At 46.1% G+C, this 17095-nt stretch overlaps 1 protein-coding gene across 5 annotated transcripts in view; it reads right to left on the reverse strand.

The window, feature by feature from the left end:
- The window catches only part of Lig1 (DNA ligase 1), a 45804-nt gene that overhangs the window by 20813 nt on the left and 7896 nt on the right, over positions 1 to 17095 (reverse strand). For 4 of the 5 annotated variants that reach the window (XM_008830999.3, XM_008830993.3, XM_008830994.2 and 1 more), the window contains exons 3-9: positions 15948 to 16037; positions 13022 to 13157; positions 10899 to 11013; positions 8710 to 8802; positions 6019 to 6141; positions 5304 to 5396; positions 3397 to 3498 (exon numbers count right to left, since the gene is read on the reverse strand). In XM_008830999.3, the coding sequence (XP_008829221.1) occupies positions 3397 to 3498; positions 5304 to 5396; positions 6019 to 6141; positions 8710 to 8802; positions 10899 to 11013; positions 13022 to 13157; positions 15948 to 16037 (752 nt within the window). The remainder of the gene's footprint in view (positions 1 to 3396; positions 3499 to 5303; positions 5397 to 6018; positions 6142 to 8709; positions 8803 to 10898; positions 11014 to 13021; positions 13158 to 15947; positions 16038 to 17095) is intronic. The other variant, XM_008831000.3, reaches the window with a different exon arrangement.

The raw sequence follows: 17095 nt of genomic DNA on the forward strand, positions 1-17095 counted from the left end.
TAGAATCCCCCAGCAAGGGGCTGGGGTTTGGCTCAGTGGTACAGCACCTGCCTAGAATCCCCCAGTGACAGACTGGGGTGTGGCTCAGTGGTAGAGCACCTGCCTAGAATCCCCCAGAGAGGGACAGGGGTGGAGCCTCAGTGGCAGAGTATTTGCCAAGAATTCCCCAGTGAGGGGCTAAGGGCATGGCTCAGTGTTAAACACTTGCCTAGCAGGTGCCACCCTGGGTTCCACTGCCAGCCTCACGAAAAGATAACTGAAGTCTCAGTATGATTAGTGCAAAGCATCCCAACTTTTCCTGCAGTTGCAGAAAAGCATATATAACTACATGCCTATAGCTGTCCTTGTTAACGTCATCTCTGACACAAGGGTCTCAGGGACACCAGGGCACAGAGGGTACATCCTGACCTGCTAGGACGACTCCCACGTCTTAATCTAGTAACTGAGCTTGGATGTCCCACTTAATGAACAACTCTTCAGTTAAGAGTGTTCAACTGGCACCTACAATACCTAAGAGCACTTTACTGGAGAAATCTGCTCTTTTCTCACATACACCGGGTAAAACAAACAATAAACCCAACAGTAACAACAAAGCTTGATTACCCTAGAGCTCACATTTAACCCAAGTTAGAGAATCTGTGTCTTAATTAAATGAACCACCCTCTGTAGATAACTGATGCCTAAGAGTCATGGGGCTGGGGGAGGGAGTAGGGTAGGGGGTGTGATGGTTGGAATGAAAATGTCCCCCACAGGCTCCAAGTATTTGGACATTTTGTCCCCATATGGTAGTGCTGTTTTGGGAGGTTTTAGAAGGTATGGCTATCCTGGAGGAAGCAGGTCACTAGGGGGTGGACTTAGAAGTTCTTAAACCATGCCGTGCCAGATCTCCAGTTGTTCTCTTGCTTCCTGTGCCTGCATGATGATGTGAGAGCTTAGCTTCTGCTGCTCCTGGTCCAGCCACCTCCAGCCACCATGTCTCCCTGCCATGACAGACTGTAATTCCCCTGGAACCGTAAGCTCAAATAAACTCTTCCTTCTATAAGTTGCTTGGGTCAGTGTTTCTATCACAGCAACAGAAAAGTGACTAATACAGTAATTGGTACCAGAGAGTGGGCTGTTGGCTGTGAAGAACTTGACCATGTGGGGTTTTGGAGGAATGTGGAAGACTTTGGAAGACTGGGCTAGAAAAGTGGTTGATTGCTTTAAGCAGAGTTTAACAGGCCAGTAGTAGGGGCCTGGAAGAAAGTAGTGCTGAGAACAATATAGTTCCAGAGGGAAATAAGGACTTAAGCAGCAATTGGGATATTTTGGCAAAGAGTCTGGCTGGAGTCTGCCCACAACCAAAAAGCTTGCCTGAGGCTAAGCTGAAAAGCCGTGGACTGATTTCTCTGGTGGAAGAAGTTTTCAAGACAGCTGAAGGGCCCAAGTGGTGCTGACCCGGTTCTCACAAAACTGCCTTTTCCCAGTCACAAGCCCCTAGTCTTAGAAACTGTAAACTTCCCTTGCCCCAAACTGAAGGTAAGGACTAGGCAAGCCCGGACATGCCCAGGCAGGTAGTAATCTTCAGTCACCACTCCCATCCTAAGAAGCTATAGATCAAACAAGCCTGGACATATAGCAGCCTTATAAGGTAAAAACAGAAACTCCTGGCCTCACAGATAATGGTCAGCACATTCCAATGCCCTGAAGACAGCCCCTACCAATGAGAAACTTCCCCAAACCCAGAGCATGAAGCCATCCAATCATTTTGAAAGATGCTTGGCGCATGCGGGCTTCTGTGAAACCCCCCTATAAAAGGCATACCCAACCCAGACTTGGGGCTCTCTCGGTCTCAACTGACTCTGGGAGCCCGTGCTCGAGCATGACACAAGGCAGGTTCCATTTTGGCTGGTTGGAGTCTGCACCCGACTAGATGCTATATTAATTGGATTTTTTTTTAATAAATACTACTAACTATTCCTGAGCCCTCAAACCCCAACAAGCCTAATGTAGAAATGGTGGTGTGGCTATTAGTGGTGAATATTATGCAGATCTACAGTGAAAGAGCACAAATGGGGCAGAAAGAAATACAGTTTGGATTGAAAAAGCACTAGAAAGATAAATGTTGGAGCCCTGGCATGTGATGGAGAGGATCCCATTGATAAGGAGATTAAAGTGATTAAGGAGGAGCCTAGAGATTCAAACTCAAACAATGGAGAGAGTGCCTCCAGGGCAAGACCACACCCAGCTAAGCCTCCAACTTGTGAAAGAAAAATGCTGCAGAGGACACTGAAGAGAAAAGCTTCTAAACTGGATAAAGCAGGGGAGTCCACCCCAAACTGGCAGTCAAACTTGGCAGTGTCCTTCACCTGGTGCTGGCTTTAGAAGCATGAAAGATGGAAGAGTGAAGGGTCATCAGTTCTTCCTCCAGAGTTTCAGAGAGCCTCAGAGGCCAGGCAGCGTGAAGCAGGAGTGCCCCTGCCTAGAGAAGGCCCTGAGAGGCCACTGCCTGAAGCTGTGAAGCTGAAGCCTGGTTGGCAATGGAGACCCCAAAACGTTCGGGATGCCAGAGCTGTGAGGCATCTGCCAAGAAGACCTGCATACAGGGAGTAGTACCAGCCTAAGAGAGAGATGTGTGTTGCACACAGCAAAGCTGGAGAGGCTGAGTCATCTAAGCCCTTTGGAAATAAAGTCCCAGGACTTGGACATGGAGCTACTGGATTTGGTGTTTGCCCTGCTGGTTTTCGGTCTTGTTTTGGTCCAGTATTTCCTTACTATTCCTCCAGTCCTCCATTTTGGAATGGTAATGTGTATTCAGTTCCACTCTATGTTGGGAGTATGTCATTTGTCTTTTCATTTTATAGAGGCTTACAGTTCAGATATTTATGTGAGTCTCAGAATAGACTTTGGACTGTGGACTTGAATAGTATTGAGGCTGATAATGACTATGGGGACTTTTAAAGTTGGACTAAATGCATTTTGCATTTTATATGGTCAGGAGCCTATTGGGGGCCAGAGGGTGGAATGTGATGGTTTGAATGAAAATGTCCCCCACAGGCTCCAAGTATTTGGACATTTTGTCCCCACATGGTGGTGCTGTTTTGGGAGGTTTTAGAAGGTGTGGTCATCCTGGAGGAAGCACATCACTGGGGGTGGACTTAGAGAGTTCTTAAACCTTGCCAGATCTCCAGTTGCTCTCTTGCTTCCTGTGCCTGCATGATGATGTGAGAGCTTAGCTTCTGCTGCTTCTGGTCCAGCCACCTCCAGCCACCATGTCTCCCTGCCATGATGGACTGTAATTCCCCTGGAACCGTAAGGTCAAATAAACTCTTCCTTCTATAAGTTGCTTGGGTCAGTGTTTCTATCACAGCAACAGAAAAGTGACTAATACGGAGGGGGGGGATGTCAGAAACTCACTGGGGGTCTTTAGGGTCTCGGGTGGTGTCGTGGGCTTGTCCCCCTCCTCTTCTTCCTTCTGTTTTGCCTCTTTGGTCTCTGTAAGGCTTGGAATCTCTGCTTCTGATAACAGACAGGAAAATTAGACAACAGTGAAGCGTTGTGGCACTCCCACTTACTAGGGAGGCTGAGGCAGGGGCACCGTGTTTCAAAGCCTGAATAACTTTACGATACCCGTTAAAACCAAAACACTGAAGATGTAGCTCAATGGCTGAGGATGTGCCTAGCTTGTGCAGGGCCCTGAGTTCAGTGTTGAGAACCATAGTTAAAACTCTCTAGGTCACAGTGAAATTTGTTACTGACTATAAACTGTCAATAGGAAATCAAGACTCCACCAAATTCAAACCTGCCGTGGGAACCTGAGGCCAATGAAGACTTTCCTTATCAAGTAACTAAGAACCTGGCTGTGGCAAAGGTTGCCACTGGCAGAATGGCAGACAGGCCCCGATGATCCATGGGTCCATCTTTATGGCTGTCTGCCTGCATGCACTGCACCAACATGAAGGGAATCCTTTCAGCAGCTGGAAGAAGGCATTTTGCATTATCTAAGGAGCATGGCGTCATCTGCTGAACAATACATGAACTACGAGCTGAGGAAATTAGTTTCCAGTTGTCCCAGAGTATTAGGGAATTCCATCCACATCCTTGGATTAACTTACCACCAATGAAAAATGTTTGTGAACCACTGAGCATGGTGAATACCTGCAATCCAGCATGTAGGAGGCTGAGGCAGGAGGACTGAGTTTAGAGACCAGCTTGGGCTACAGAGCAAGACCTTGTCTCAAAAAACGTGAGGGCAGCCGGGCAGGGTGGTGCATGCCTTTAAGCCCAGTACTGGGGAGGTAAAAGCTGATGGATCTCTGTGAGACCCTGTCCCAAAAGGGCACAACACAACAAAACAACAACAAAAACAGCATCACCTCATCTTCTGAATCAGCACCATGTAACAACATAAAATGTGTACTACATTAGGTATTACAACTTATCTAGAGATGAGTGAAAATTTAAGAGGCCATGTGAACACTGTCTACAAAGATGATGTGATTTTATGTAAGGGACTTGAGCACCTGCACATCTGGGTGCCTGGGGGAGGAAGCTCTGGAATGGGTCCCCAAGTGATCCTCAAGGACAACTGTGCTCACAATGACCCCATCTTTACTGTCTGTGGTCAGAAAAAGATTCACAAATCAGTGTGGCACAGGAAATAAAGGGGCCAGCTTCTTGCTGCAGTCCGTGGTCTGAGATGTTGTGAGTTAGTTACTTAAGGTGTACCCCATTAGTAATCATGGTTAAGAATAAAATTAGAAATGTAATTTTTTTTTTCCTTTTAAAGTATGTGTATCATTTAACAGTTGTTTAAACACAATGACTTAATAAATGGAATTCTCAATCTATTGGTTTTGGGGTACAATGAAACAGGCACTGTGGACCAAGAAAGTTTGAGGATCTCTGCTTTGGTAAACTTCATAAAGAAAAATAAAAACAGGAAACTCTGTATGATTAATACTGAATTAGAATGGAGCTCTGGTCATGAATGCTTTTTATAATGTATTTGTTTATTGAGATAGGGTCTTGCTATGCAAACCAAGCTGGCCTCAGACTGGCAGTGATCCTGCTGCCTCATCCTCCTGACTGCTGTGATTGATTATGGGCATAAACTACCATGTTGGCTCCTGAGTGTGAAATTTCAACTTACAAGTTTAAAAATCAGATCTGTAGTCTAAAGGTCTCATATTCCTCCAATACCCTTCCAGGTCCCCACTGGGCATCACACATACACACACACACACACACACACACACACACACACACACACACACACACACACACACGCGCGCGCACACCCCTCTCTCCTCCCACTCGCTCACCTTCCTTCTTCCTTTTCTTGGTTCCTCTGTCCTTTTCCTCTTTCTGCTCTTCCAGAACATCCCGATTCATCCGTTTCAGGAGCTGCTTCCGAACTGGGAAGGCAAAGGGCTGAATAGGGCTGACCTCTGGTCTGTGTTCTCCTGTCCCCATGAGCTCAGACATACAGCAGGCGGTCAGACTCAGTGTTAACATTTACCTAGCAGGTGCCACCCTGGGTTCCACTGCCAGCCTCAAAGAAAGATAACTACAGTCTCAGTACAATTAGTGCAAAGCATCCCAACTTTTTCTGCAGTTGCAGAAAAGCATATATAACTATACGTCCTTGTTAATCTCATCTCTGACACAGGGTCTCAGGGACACCAAGGCACAGAGGGGCAACTCCCACCTCTGAATCTACTAACTGAGCTTCGATGTCCCACTTAATGAACAACTCTTCAGTTAAGAGTGTTTGACTGGCACCTATAATGTCTAAAAGCACTTTGCTAGAGGACTCTCTCTTCTTTTCCAACAAGCATGGGGAGGTAGTTAGGGATGTAGTTCAGTAGTTGAGCACAACAAATCCAATAACAACAACCCATGATTACCCTGGAGCTCTCATTTAAACCGAGTTGGAGAATCTGTCTCTTGTTTAAATGAACCACCTTCCATAAATAACTGATGCTCAAATCAGGGACATAATCGTGGGGGCTGAGGTGGGGCATCAGGAAGACTCACTGGGGGTCTTTGGGGTCTTAGGTGGTGTTGTAGGCTCAGAGCCTGGTGTGGCTTGGTCGCCCTCATCGTCCTTCTGTTTTACCTCTTTGGCCTCTGTGAGGTTTTCCCTTGGGGTCTCTGTTTCTGATGACAGAGAGAAAAGTCAGACAGCAGTGAGGGGTGATGGCGCAGGCCTGTAATTCCAGCTACTCTGGAGGATGAAGCAGGAGGATCCCAAATTCAAAGCCTGCCTGTGCTACAGCATAAGTTCAAGTGTCAGCCTGGGCAGCTTCATGAGACCGTCTCAAAATAAAAAGTTAAAAAACAAAGTTGAGGATGTAGCTCAGTAATTGAGCACTTGCCTATCTCTGCAAGGCCCTGGGTTCAACCTCTAGTACCTAAATTTTTTGTTTTTAATTTACAAAACATACTGAAAGCAGAGAGTCCCAAGGTTTCTTGGTTCACAGTGCCTGTTTCATTATAACCCAAAGCCAACCAGAGTAACCATAAAAGTACAAACACTAACTTGGGAAAAAAACTGCCTTAGTAGAAAGATATTCTTTTCACCTCTTCCAATTCTAGATACTTAGTGGTTAAAATTGTCCAGTTCACAGTGAAATTTGTTACTGACTACAAATTGTCAATAGGAAACCACATCTCCACCAAGTTTAAACCTGCTAGGGGAAACCGAGCCTAATAAAGACTTATCAAATAGATAAGAACCTGGCTGAGGCTTATCCTGTGGCTACAACCTGTGCAACTGCAGATAGGCCCCAGTGATCAACGGTTCCATCTGCACCAAGATGAAGGGACCTCTCTCAGCAGCTGGAGGTATTTTACATTCACTAAGGAAACATGGTGCTATCTGCTGGACAAAACATGAACTACTAGCTGAGGAAATTACTTTCCAATTTTTGTCCCAGAGTACTAAGGAGTTCCATCCACATCCCTGGCAAAATGTCTGACAACTTTCAGGTGTGGTGGCAAACACCTGCAATACCAGCCTTTGGGAGGCTGAGGCAGGAGAACTGAGCGTTACGAGACCAGCCTTGGGCTATACAGCAAGACCGTGTGACAAAAACTAAAGGTGGGGCTAGAGAGATAGCATGTACTGCTCATGCAGGGTACCACGGTTCAGGTCCCAACAGCCATACCAGGTGATTCATATGGCCTATAATTCCAGTTCCAGGGGATCTGATGCCCTTTTCAGGCCTCCATGAGCACTGCATGCACCTGGTGCACATACATATATTTGGGCACACACACATACATACAATGAACAAATTCAAAACAACTGGGCCGGGCGTGGTAGCGCACACCTTTAATCCCAGCACTTGGGAGGCAGAGACAGACGGATCTCTGTGAGTTCATGGCCAGCCTGGTCTACATAGTGAGTTCCAGGACAGCTGGGGCTACAGGGAGACTCTGTCTCAAAAAGACCAAAAAAAAAAAAAAAAAACTGGGCTGAAGAGATGGCTCAGTGGTTAAGAGCACTGACTGCTCCTGCAGAGGACCCGGTTCAATTCCCAGTACCCACATGGCAGCTACCAACTGTTCCTAACTCCAGTTCCAGGAGAATCTGAAGCCCTCTTCTGACCTCTGCGTCACTGAACAACATGGGTGCACTCACATACATGCAGGCAATACACAAATATACATAAAATAAAATAAAATATTTTTTTAAAAAAAAAACCTTGAGAAAAAAACTAGTCTTTACTGAACACATATAGACTTTTTTCTTATTGTCATTTCACAGAATTTGCATTTCATTAGGTATTGTAAGTTATCTGGAAATGAGTGAAAAAAAAATAAGGCATGCATACATTGTCTGCAAAATGTGTAAGGGGGACTTACACATCTGCAGATTTTGTTATCAGGGAGGAATCTGGAACAGATCACCTCAGATCCTCAGGGATTGTTCCATACATTCCTCCCAATGAGTCGCATCTTCACTGTCTGTCATAAAAATCAGGTAGAGTGCACAAATCCACGGGAAACAGGAAATAAAGGGGGCAGCTTCTTGTGGGACTCCAGTCTGAGATATTGTTAATTAGTTACAGCCCATTAGTAATTGTGGTTAACAATAAAATTAGAAATATTTTTTCTTTCAAAATATGTATATCATTTAATGCTTCTTTAAACACAGTAACTTAATAAATGGAAATCTATTGATTTAGGGGTATAATGAAACAATTTACTAAAACATCAATGGTACTTTGAACCAAGAGAATTTGGGAACTTCTGTTTTGTGATAAAATTTATAAGGAAAAGTAAATCATCTAAAGGAAAATATTTTCCATTAAATAAATACAAGCTTAAAAACAGGAAACTATATATGACTAATATTGAATTTAGAAGGACAAATGTGTTTCAAAAGGCTTTCCTCTCCAGAGCTCCTCCATATTCAGACACAGAATACTTACTGATTGATTGACTGACTGACTGACTGACTGACTGACTGACTGAGACAGAGTCTCACTATATAATATAGGCCAGGCTGGCCTCAAACTGGTAGTGATCCTCTTGCCTCAGCCCCCTGACTGTTGTGATTAAGGCATAAACTACCATGCTTGAGCTTGAGTGAGGAATTCAGACTAACATGTTTAGAGATCAGATCTTGTAGTCCTCCTGTCTCCTTCCAAGTCCCCACTCCGGCAGATACATATACAGACACACAGACACACACACAGGCCTCCCGCCCTTGTCCCTCACCTTCCGTCTTCCTCTTCTTGGCTTCTCTGTCTTTGTCCTCTTTCTGATCTTTCAAAACATCCTGATTTGTCCGTTTTGACAGCTGCTTCCGAGCTGGAAAGGCAAAGGGCTCACTCAGTGTGGCTGTCCTGTAGTCTGTCTGCTCCTCCCCGACCCAATTCCCACCCAACCCCACAAGGTCAGACCCATGGGGAGAGGGGTGTTACTAAGAAGGTTCTGGATCCCCCTCCTCTTCTGTACCTGCTTGTGGTTCCTACCCTGGTGTAGACATCATTCTTCAAGCCCTGGCAGTAGGACCTCGAGAAACTTAATCTCTTTGTACCTCCCTCTCCTGGGTTTTGAGAATGGAAATCATCCCAAGTAAACACTGAAAAATGTGTTGGGCATGCTCAGTCCGGTTCGTAAGGCCCTTGAGGATTCTGCCCCACCTCCCCTCTCTAGCCCAAGCATTACCACACACCTCCGCAAGCTCTCTCTCTGCCCCTCAAACCACAGTAAGTTAAGGAACACTGAAGTATCTGAGAATGTCCACACATGCTATCCACCTCAGGGGCTTTGCACATGTGGCTCCTATCTGGGACACTCTCCATCTGCCTTCTCTCCAGACAGCCAGGCCTACCCTATCAACCATGGATGGCCAGCTTCTGAGCTCTGTGAGTACCCCATGAGCCACAAAAGCCTCCACATATATAATCTTAAACTTTAAGAAAAAAGCAAAACGGGTGACTCTAGCTTTAGGTTCATACATTTTTCCTAAACTCAATACATCTAGGTTATGATCCTGACATGTTTCCAATATTAAATTGTCAACATTCTTTTTGATGCTTAGTCATCCTATTGTCAACTTGACTAGCTTTGGAACTGCCTCAGAGACACACCTCTATGCCTGTGAAGGCATTTCTGGTGAGTTTTAATTGAAGGAAGATTTACACTGAACTAGGGTCTGGGGATGAATAAACATAAAAACAGGAGAAAGCCAGCTGAGCACCAGCATCCATCTCTCTGCTTCCTGACTGTGGTTATAATGTGACCGGCCACTTCACACTCCTGGCCAGGCCTTCCCTACCATGATGGCCTACACTATCAGACTGTGAGCCAAAAGAAACCCTACTTCAAGCTGCTGTTGGCAGGCATTTTATCACAGTAATGAGGAAGATTTTTTAAAAAAAGAAGAAACTAATGCACAAAGTCTTCAAATCTGACATGCTGAGTGTACATGTCAATTCAGACAAGTTTTTAATCAGAAATACCTGATCTGTGCTTAGGTTTTATAAAGCAGACAGTTAGAAAGTAGATTCCATATATAAGCTATGCACAGAAAAGTTTTCCCTTGCTGAATTCAGTTCTGATGGAGCACCCCTTGTATCAAATGCTTGGATCCAGAGATATTTCAGTTTGGCTTTCAATTTTAGAGTATCTGCAGAGCCTTCACTGGCTGAACTGATAGAGTTTTTCAGATCTAGGATTTTGGATCAGGGATGCTGACCATGCACTGGTTTCCCTATGTCAATCGGATTAAAATAGGCAACATTACAAATCCATTTCAGTCTCAGCTACCACAATGCGGTCTGAGCAGGCTCACTGCTGCCAAGGTCACAGAAGGGTCTCTCACCTGGCCCTTTCCTTTAGCAAATCTTCTGCCTCCCCGTGGACATCCCGTCTCATCAGGCTGCCTTTCTAGGACCTTCTCCAGCCTCTTCACTGGGTGTCCCAACCCCTATGCTCTCTGTGCCAGGACTCCAAACCAGATGTTCCCACCTCATTCATCCCACTGCCTGGAACTCTCTTCCTTCCTCCTTTCCCACCTGGCTCTTCTTTGTCCCTTAGGGGTCAGCTTGGTTAGCTTCTCTTCTAGAAGTCTCCATGCCTACACCCTTGTATTTCTACCCTAACTTATGGAGCCACCATCATCCCACATAGCAATCACAATCAACAACATGTGCTGAGCGCTGACTGTGGGCAAAGTCAGGCCTAAGTACATCACATGAATCAACTTTACCAGCCTGGCACTGTTATTAGGACCAACTAGGTCAAGTAACCACACCTCTGAAAACATTAAGTCCTTCCTTGGTCTCAGGTCACACGATGATGGACAGTGCAACCATGTTCACCACCACGCTATAATCAGGAAGGCCACCATGGGGAGAAGGCAGATGCAGACGCAAGGGCAGGGGCTGGGATGTCCTTACCTGTGCGACGCTTCGGGAACCCTGATGGGGACACATCCATGGGAGGACTGCTGGCAAGGAAAGGGCTGTTCTCAGGACATGTGTCAGGGCTGGGGGAAGAGTCTGAAAGAAGTTTCTGGAAAGAGGCAGAAAGAACAGGTCAAGCATGCATCACCTGGAAATCACAGATCCTACACACTGCAGAACAGATGCTGAGCCTCTCTGTGTCTGCCTTCATTTCTGGTTCCTCAGTCTCTTCCCCATCATCCATGCTGTCTTCTCTTACTGAGGTGATCACTCCATCTGCTAACACACTTGCAGTGTCCCACATTCAACTCCACTGCTGACCCCAATATTAACTATTCTTTAAAGTAACAGTCTTCCATTTTCAGCGACACATGTAGTGGATCAACTAAAGGCTATCTCTCTTAATCTTCCTCGTAGCAAGCAGTTACGGGCCTGAGAACCACATTCACCAGAATTCTTTGCAGTTGTGTGGTCACAGGCTAAAGGACTGTATTTCACAGCTGCCCCTGCAGTCTGTGCCGTCATGGGACCAAGGAGTGCATTTTTCAGCCTCCCTTGCAGCTCAGCTTTCACAGGGTGGAACAAGAAAATGAACTCCTGCAAACTGCACTGTGACCTCCATGTGTGCATACACACACACACACACACACACACACACACACACACACACACAAAACGCACGTGCATAATCAGTAAGCATAAAAAAAATTGAGTAGAAAAGAGAGGATAGTCACAGGAAATGTGACCACAGAAAGCACAGAGGCCATAAGTATGGCTCAGCAGATGGAGAAACAGGGGCTTCTAGAAGCTGCAAACAACATTGTCCCTAGAGCCTCTAGAAACAAATGGCCCTGCTCACACCCTGAGATAACCCATGCCAGATGCCTGACCTGCAGAACTATAGGATGATGGGAAACAAACACCCATGGTCAGGGAAGCGTCACTAAGAAGAGACATCAGCCCTGAAGCAAGGCAGGGATAAGGCTGTGTGTGCATGACAAATAGGCGGGGATTTTTTTCCTGAGACAAGGCCTCATTACGTAGCCCAGGCTAGCCTCAAACTCACAGTATTCTTCCTACTTCAGCCTTTCAAGTGCTGGGATTACAGGCATGTACCATACCTGGTTGCAAAGAGTCCCTGGCACTGAGAAGAGGCAGCAGCCAGGAGATGGAGCCCACTGGGGGCAGGGTGAGAAACTGGCTGGCAGAGAGCTGCAGAGGCATGGAAGGTGGAGACGCAGCAGGAGGTGGAAATCAGAAAGATCACAAGTCTGGGGGTCTCTACTAGGACTGGCTTTGGGCTGAGTTGGCAACCCTGGGGGATCTGAACAGGGACCCTGGAGGATCTGTCAGGAGCTGAACTTCTCACTGGAGTCTGATAGGCCTGTTCTTTCAGACAATGTCCACAGGACACCCCACCAGAGTGACCCAATGTATTTGTGTTTTGTTTTTGTTTTTGAGACAGTCTCACATGCTGGCCTGGAATTTGCTATGTAAATGAAGCTGGCCTCAAATTCACAGCCCTGCCTCTGTCTCCTGGATAAGTGCTGGGATTTTAGGAGTGCACAACTATGCCCAGCTGACTCAATGTATTTGGAGAAGAAAAATCTTATGACCACAGGACACTGGGCATTTTCACAAGCATGCATACTGACCAGGCAGAACTCTCAGATCTATAGTACTGACTCACTTCATCTTACGAGACACTTTGTTCGGTATTCAGTACCAGGAGGGATGTTATCAGTGAGGCACCTGAAGCATAAGGACATCAAGGTACCAGATGAGCCGGCATCCCAGAACAGAGGCACAGCTGGGAACCTGTACGCCAGCCCTCCTGCTTCAGGGCACAGCCACGGAGCTTGTTACTACAAGCCCGCTGTGTGGCTGAGTAGGAGCCTATTTCCTCTGATGAAAACTGGAGGCTAGTGGCTGGCAAGATGGCTCGGTGTGTAAAGGTGATTGTAGCAATAGCCTGGTGACCCCAGTTCAAGTCCCAGAGCCCAGGTAAAAGAAGGAGAAGAAAACCACCTCCACACCCGCACCATGGCATATGTCATCACACATTCACAGTAACAATTAAATAACATTTTAATATAAGCAGACTAGTGGGGACTTACCTGGCCTTTGGGGGTGGCAAGGGCTTCATCTTCTTCCTCCCCTTCGCTGCTGAGGACCTGGGCCACCTTCCTCCCTGGCCTCTTCACTGGAGAGTCACTCTCAGGTACCACTCCATTCCTCTCCTTCAGTGCCACCCTGGAAGGAGGGAGATGTGAGGCTCAGGACAAGTGGGATGGGAACACCACCCCAAACACTCAACACTTCATTCCTTTCTTTTGTCTTTCAATGAAAAATTTCTAATGCTTTTTATTTAATTTGGTTTTTTTGGAGACAGTCTTATGTAGCTAAGGCTGGTCTGAAACTGAGCAAATCTGAGAGACTGGCCTTGAACTCCTGATCCCCCTGCCTCCGCTCCACAAGTACTGGGATTACAGTGTGTCCACCACGTTTGGCTTTGATATGAGCACTTAAGCCTCCCTTCCTTCCTCCCTCCATCCCATGTCTGAGGTCTCCCAAATAACACTCTGTGACATGTCATGAAGAGTAGGTAGATTCCCTGGCAGGAACCAGACAGGGCTGGACACTAACATCCATGTGGAGACCTCTCTTAGACACAGGAGTTTCAGCAAGGTACAGTCCTCCAGGCAGACTGCACTCCCGAGCCTCCCTTGCAGGGAGCTCTGATCCACAGAATATGGGCAGCACAATGGATGCATGTAACTTGCCCCCAAGTCCCAGTTCTCCACACTGTCAGACTCCTGGAACTGATGCAAAAATTCACTCTAACAATGCAGCTAAGGCCAGCACACAGTATTACTCCAGGAAAACTTGGTGGTAGAGCCACAGCCTCCCTGAACTGCCTCGAGAGCCCAACAGTCTAGAGTCTTACACAAGGAAAGGGAGACTTCTATTGTAAGTCGGTGTAAAAGCAGCACAACTCCTCCTTGGATGCCAGTTGTGACTCTGCAGCTTATAGGGACACAGGCAGGGCAACATGCATGCTGATAGTCACTCAGTGGCTGAGTTCGGCTAATGCCTACAGGATCCTGCCCTCGGCAAGCTCATGATCTGTTAACAGAGGCCAGCATGAACACCAGCAACCCCCTACTTCCTGGTGACAGACACTGATCCTATGGAACTTTTTTACAAAGAGGAAAAAAATCTTAGTGTGCAGCACCATAGAAAGTTCCGTGGCCTTTTTGGAGAGGAGAGGAATGGCTGTCTACACGATTCACCTCAAAACCCAGAGGGTCTAGAACAGTGTCTGGCACACAGAAGATACTGCCAGCTGTTTCTGAGTAGATGTGCATATATAATCCCTTGAAAGTTTTTTTTTTTTTTTTAAATCTGTATATACAAGCAATTTGCATATAGAAGTTTTGCTTTAGTTATTTCTTTTTTTTCAATTTTTACAAAAACTTTATTGAGAATTTCATACATGCATATAAGGTGTTTTGATCAAATCCATGTCCACTCCCTCCCCTCCAACATTCCCCCCTCTGAAGAGGTAACACTAAAATCTTTTAAGGATTAGATACAAGCTCCCAAATACTTTTGACATTTTTGGCCTTGGAACAGAGTATGCTGCTAACAGTCCCAAGGACATTTTGACTTTTAGCCAAGACTGCTTTAGTTATTTCAAAGTAAGTTAAAGATGTTTGTCATTATCAATGTCAGGCATCATGCCAGCCACTTGAGATTTAGTAGTGACCAAGCAGGCAGGCCCTGTTGTATACCATGAGATTCTTATTCATCCATCAGGTGTTTACTGAACATCTATCATGCTGGTAAACATGTTTGTTGTGTGCACCTCAAACTGGAGACCTATTTCCTCTGGGAAGGAAATATGTATTTATTAAGTATTTATTTAGGTTTATTTTTACCATTTATGTCTCCTAAGCCAGAAGTATTGGATCCCCCTGGAGCTGGAGTTACAGGCAACTGAGAGCTGCCAGACAAAGGTGCAGGGAACTGAACTCAGGTCCTCTGGGTCCACTTCGAGAGCAGTATGCACTCTTAACCACTGAGCCATCATCCCAGCTCTGAGGTCAAATTTTTACCTTCTTTCTCTATTTTTTTTTAAACAATTAACATGTATAGTATCACATATGGAGATCTGTGTTAGACAAACAACATCTGCATACATGGCCAAAGACATAATATACACTAGCATGGGACTGTTAGATCCACAAAGTGGAAACAGCCTCCATATTCACCAAAAGGGGAATGCTAACTTCTGTAGTATATTTGAAGAATGGAATACAGCATGGAAGGTAAAAGAACCAGACCCCAGAGCTGCACAGTAGGAAAAAATCTCCAAGTCACAATTTTAACAGAAGCAACAAATTGAAGAGCAAATGCACTTAATATATGTGACATGACTTAACTTTTTAAATTAAGTAAATCATAGGAAATAAAACATCACATGCATCTGCATAGACCACTGCACATGATAGTGACTGATCGCAAAATTGAAAGTGTTGGGGGAAAAAAATATGACTTGATTCCTACGTGTGCAGAGTGCCTTTTCTGAAGGAGTGGGATACCCACGGTCCATCTGCTTACTCACTGACCCATGCAGGATGTCTTATGGATATTAGGTCCATTGTTACCCGTGAGGAAGCTGGGACACAGGAAGTGAGGACTCTTGTTCAACACCCTAATTCAGGGATATGAACTAAATGTGTTCACATCCTCACTCTGGCCCAAGAGTGATCATGATACACAAGCAAGGTCACACAATTTCTCCCCGAGATGTGTGAAGTCAAGACATGACCAGCTTCTCTACCTCCTGGACAGAGTCTGGTTTAGAATGAATCCAAGGCATGTGAAAACAGCCCTGACAGCTCTGAGTTCTGGATCCAGCTATGCCTGAAGCTGAGCTTTCAACTATCCAAATTTTAAAAACTCCTAGTATTAGGTTTGTCACACAATGCAATCCAGAATTGCTGAAGGCATACGCCGTGCCCTGGCCCCCTTACATACTTTGGAGGGGGCTCCTTCTCTCTGGTGTTCTTGGGGGTCTCCTTTTCCAGCTTCTTTGCTTTACCCTCTTTTGAAGGTTGAAAAAATGACCTGGAGGAGCACAAGTGGGTAAGAGACATGAATAGCATGAAAGCCCCTCCCTCCCATGCCACACCTGCAGCTGACACCCTTTCCCAGCCCTACAGGCTGCTCTACCTTTTTATAACCTTAAGAAGGCCAGGGATATGGCTTAGTGCTACAGAGCTTGCCTAGCATGAGCAAAGGCCCTGGGTCCCAACCCAGCCACTGCAAATAAAAGGGGAAAAGGACAAGAAAAGAGAGAAAGAAGAGAACAGAAGGTGGCCGAAGGGACGTACTGCCATTAGGTAGAGACCACACCCGGCTTCTACTCACATGAAGGCAACCTGGGATCAGTTTATCTCAGGTTTCTAGGGTGGATGTCCAGGTCTGGGTCTGCCTAGCATCCACCCCCTCCTTCCTCTAATGCCCCCAACCCATTTCCTCTTCAGATGCCTCTTCCCCCAGAATTCTCAGTACCCATATCTTGAGTGGCCTGTACTCATGCTATGACTATGCATGGACACATGACCCAGGCCTGGCCAATCAGTGCACTGCACTGCACACTAGTGGCCACCATGACTAGCTTGGGGACAAGCATGTAGCCTAAGCTGAAGCCTTAGACTATATCTCTGGGACAAGAAGGGCAGAGGCACCCTCTCTGCTGGTAGTGCTAATCTTGAGGAAGTCGGCCTGAGAGTAACATCATCAAAGGCAACAGAGCTGACCAAGGAGAGACAGAGACCACAACGTTTTTGGAGCTGGGACCGCCTAAGCCTCAAGTTCCCCGAGGGAACAATGGAAGCCAGGTGCTCCCCTTTCTTTTTTTTAAGACCACCTCGCATTGGTATGGGGTTTCTGTGCTGACACTGAGGCTGGACTTTTCTCTATTGTGGCCCGTGAAGGAGGGTCCTGTGCACTGAGGCAGCATCCTAACTTTTGTCCAGTAGGTATCAAGAGCAGATCCAATGCCCCTAAACCGTCAGAACCAAAAATGTCTCTGGACACTGCCAGATGCTCCTAGGAAGAAAAAATACTGACTGAGAACCAGTGTGTTAGATATCTATACCCTGCAGCCTAAACAACAAAAC

Source organism: Nannospalax galili, unplaced genomic scaffold, assembly GCF_000622305.1.
Source record: "Nannospalax galili isolate Female #2095 unplaced genomic scaffold, S.galili_v1.0 scaffold835, whole genome shotgun sequence".
Taxonomy (NCBI): domain Eukaryota; kingdom Metazoa; phylum Chordata; class Mammalia; order Rodentia; family Spalacidae; genus Nannospalax; species Nannospalax galili.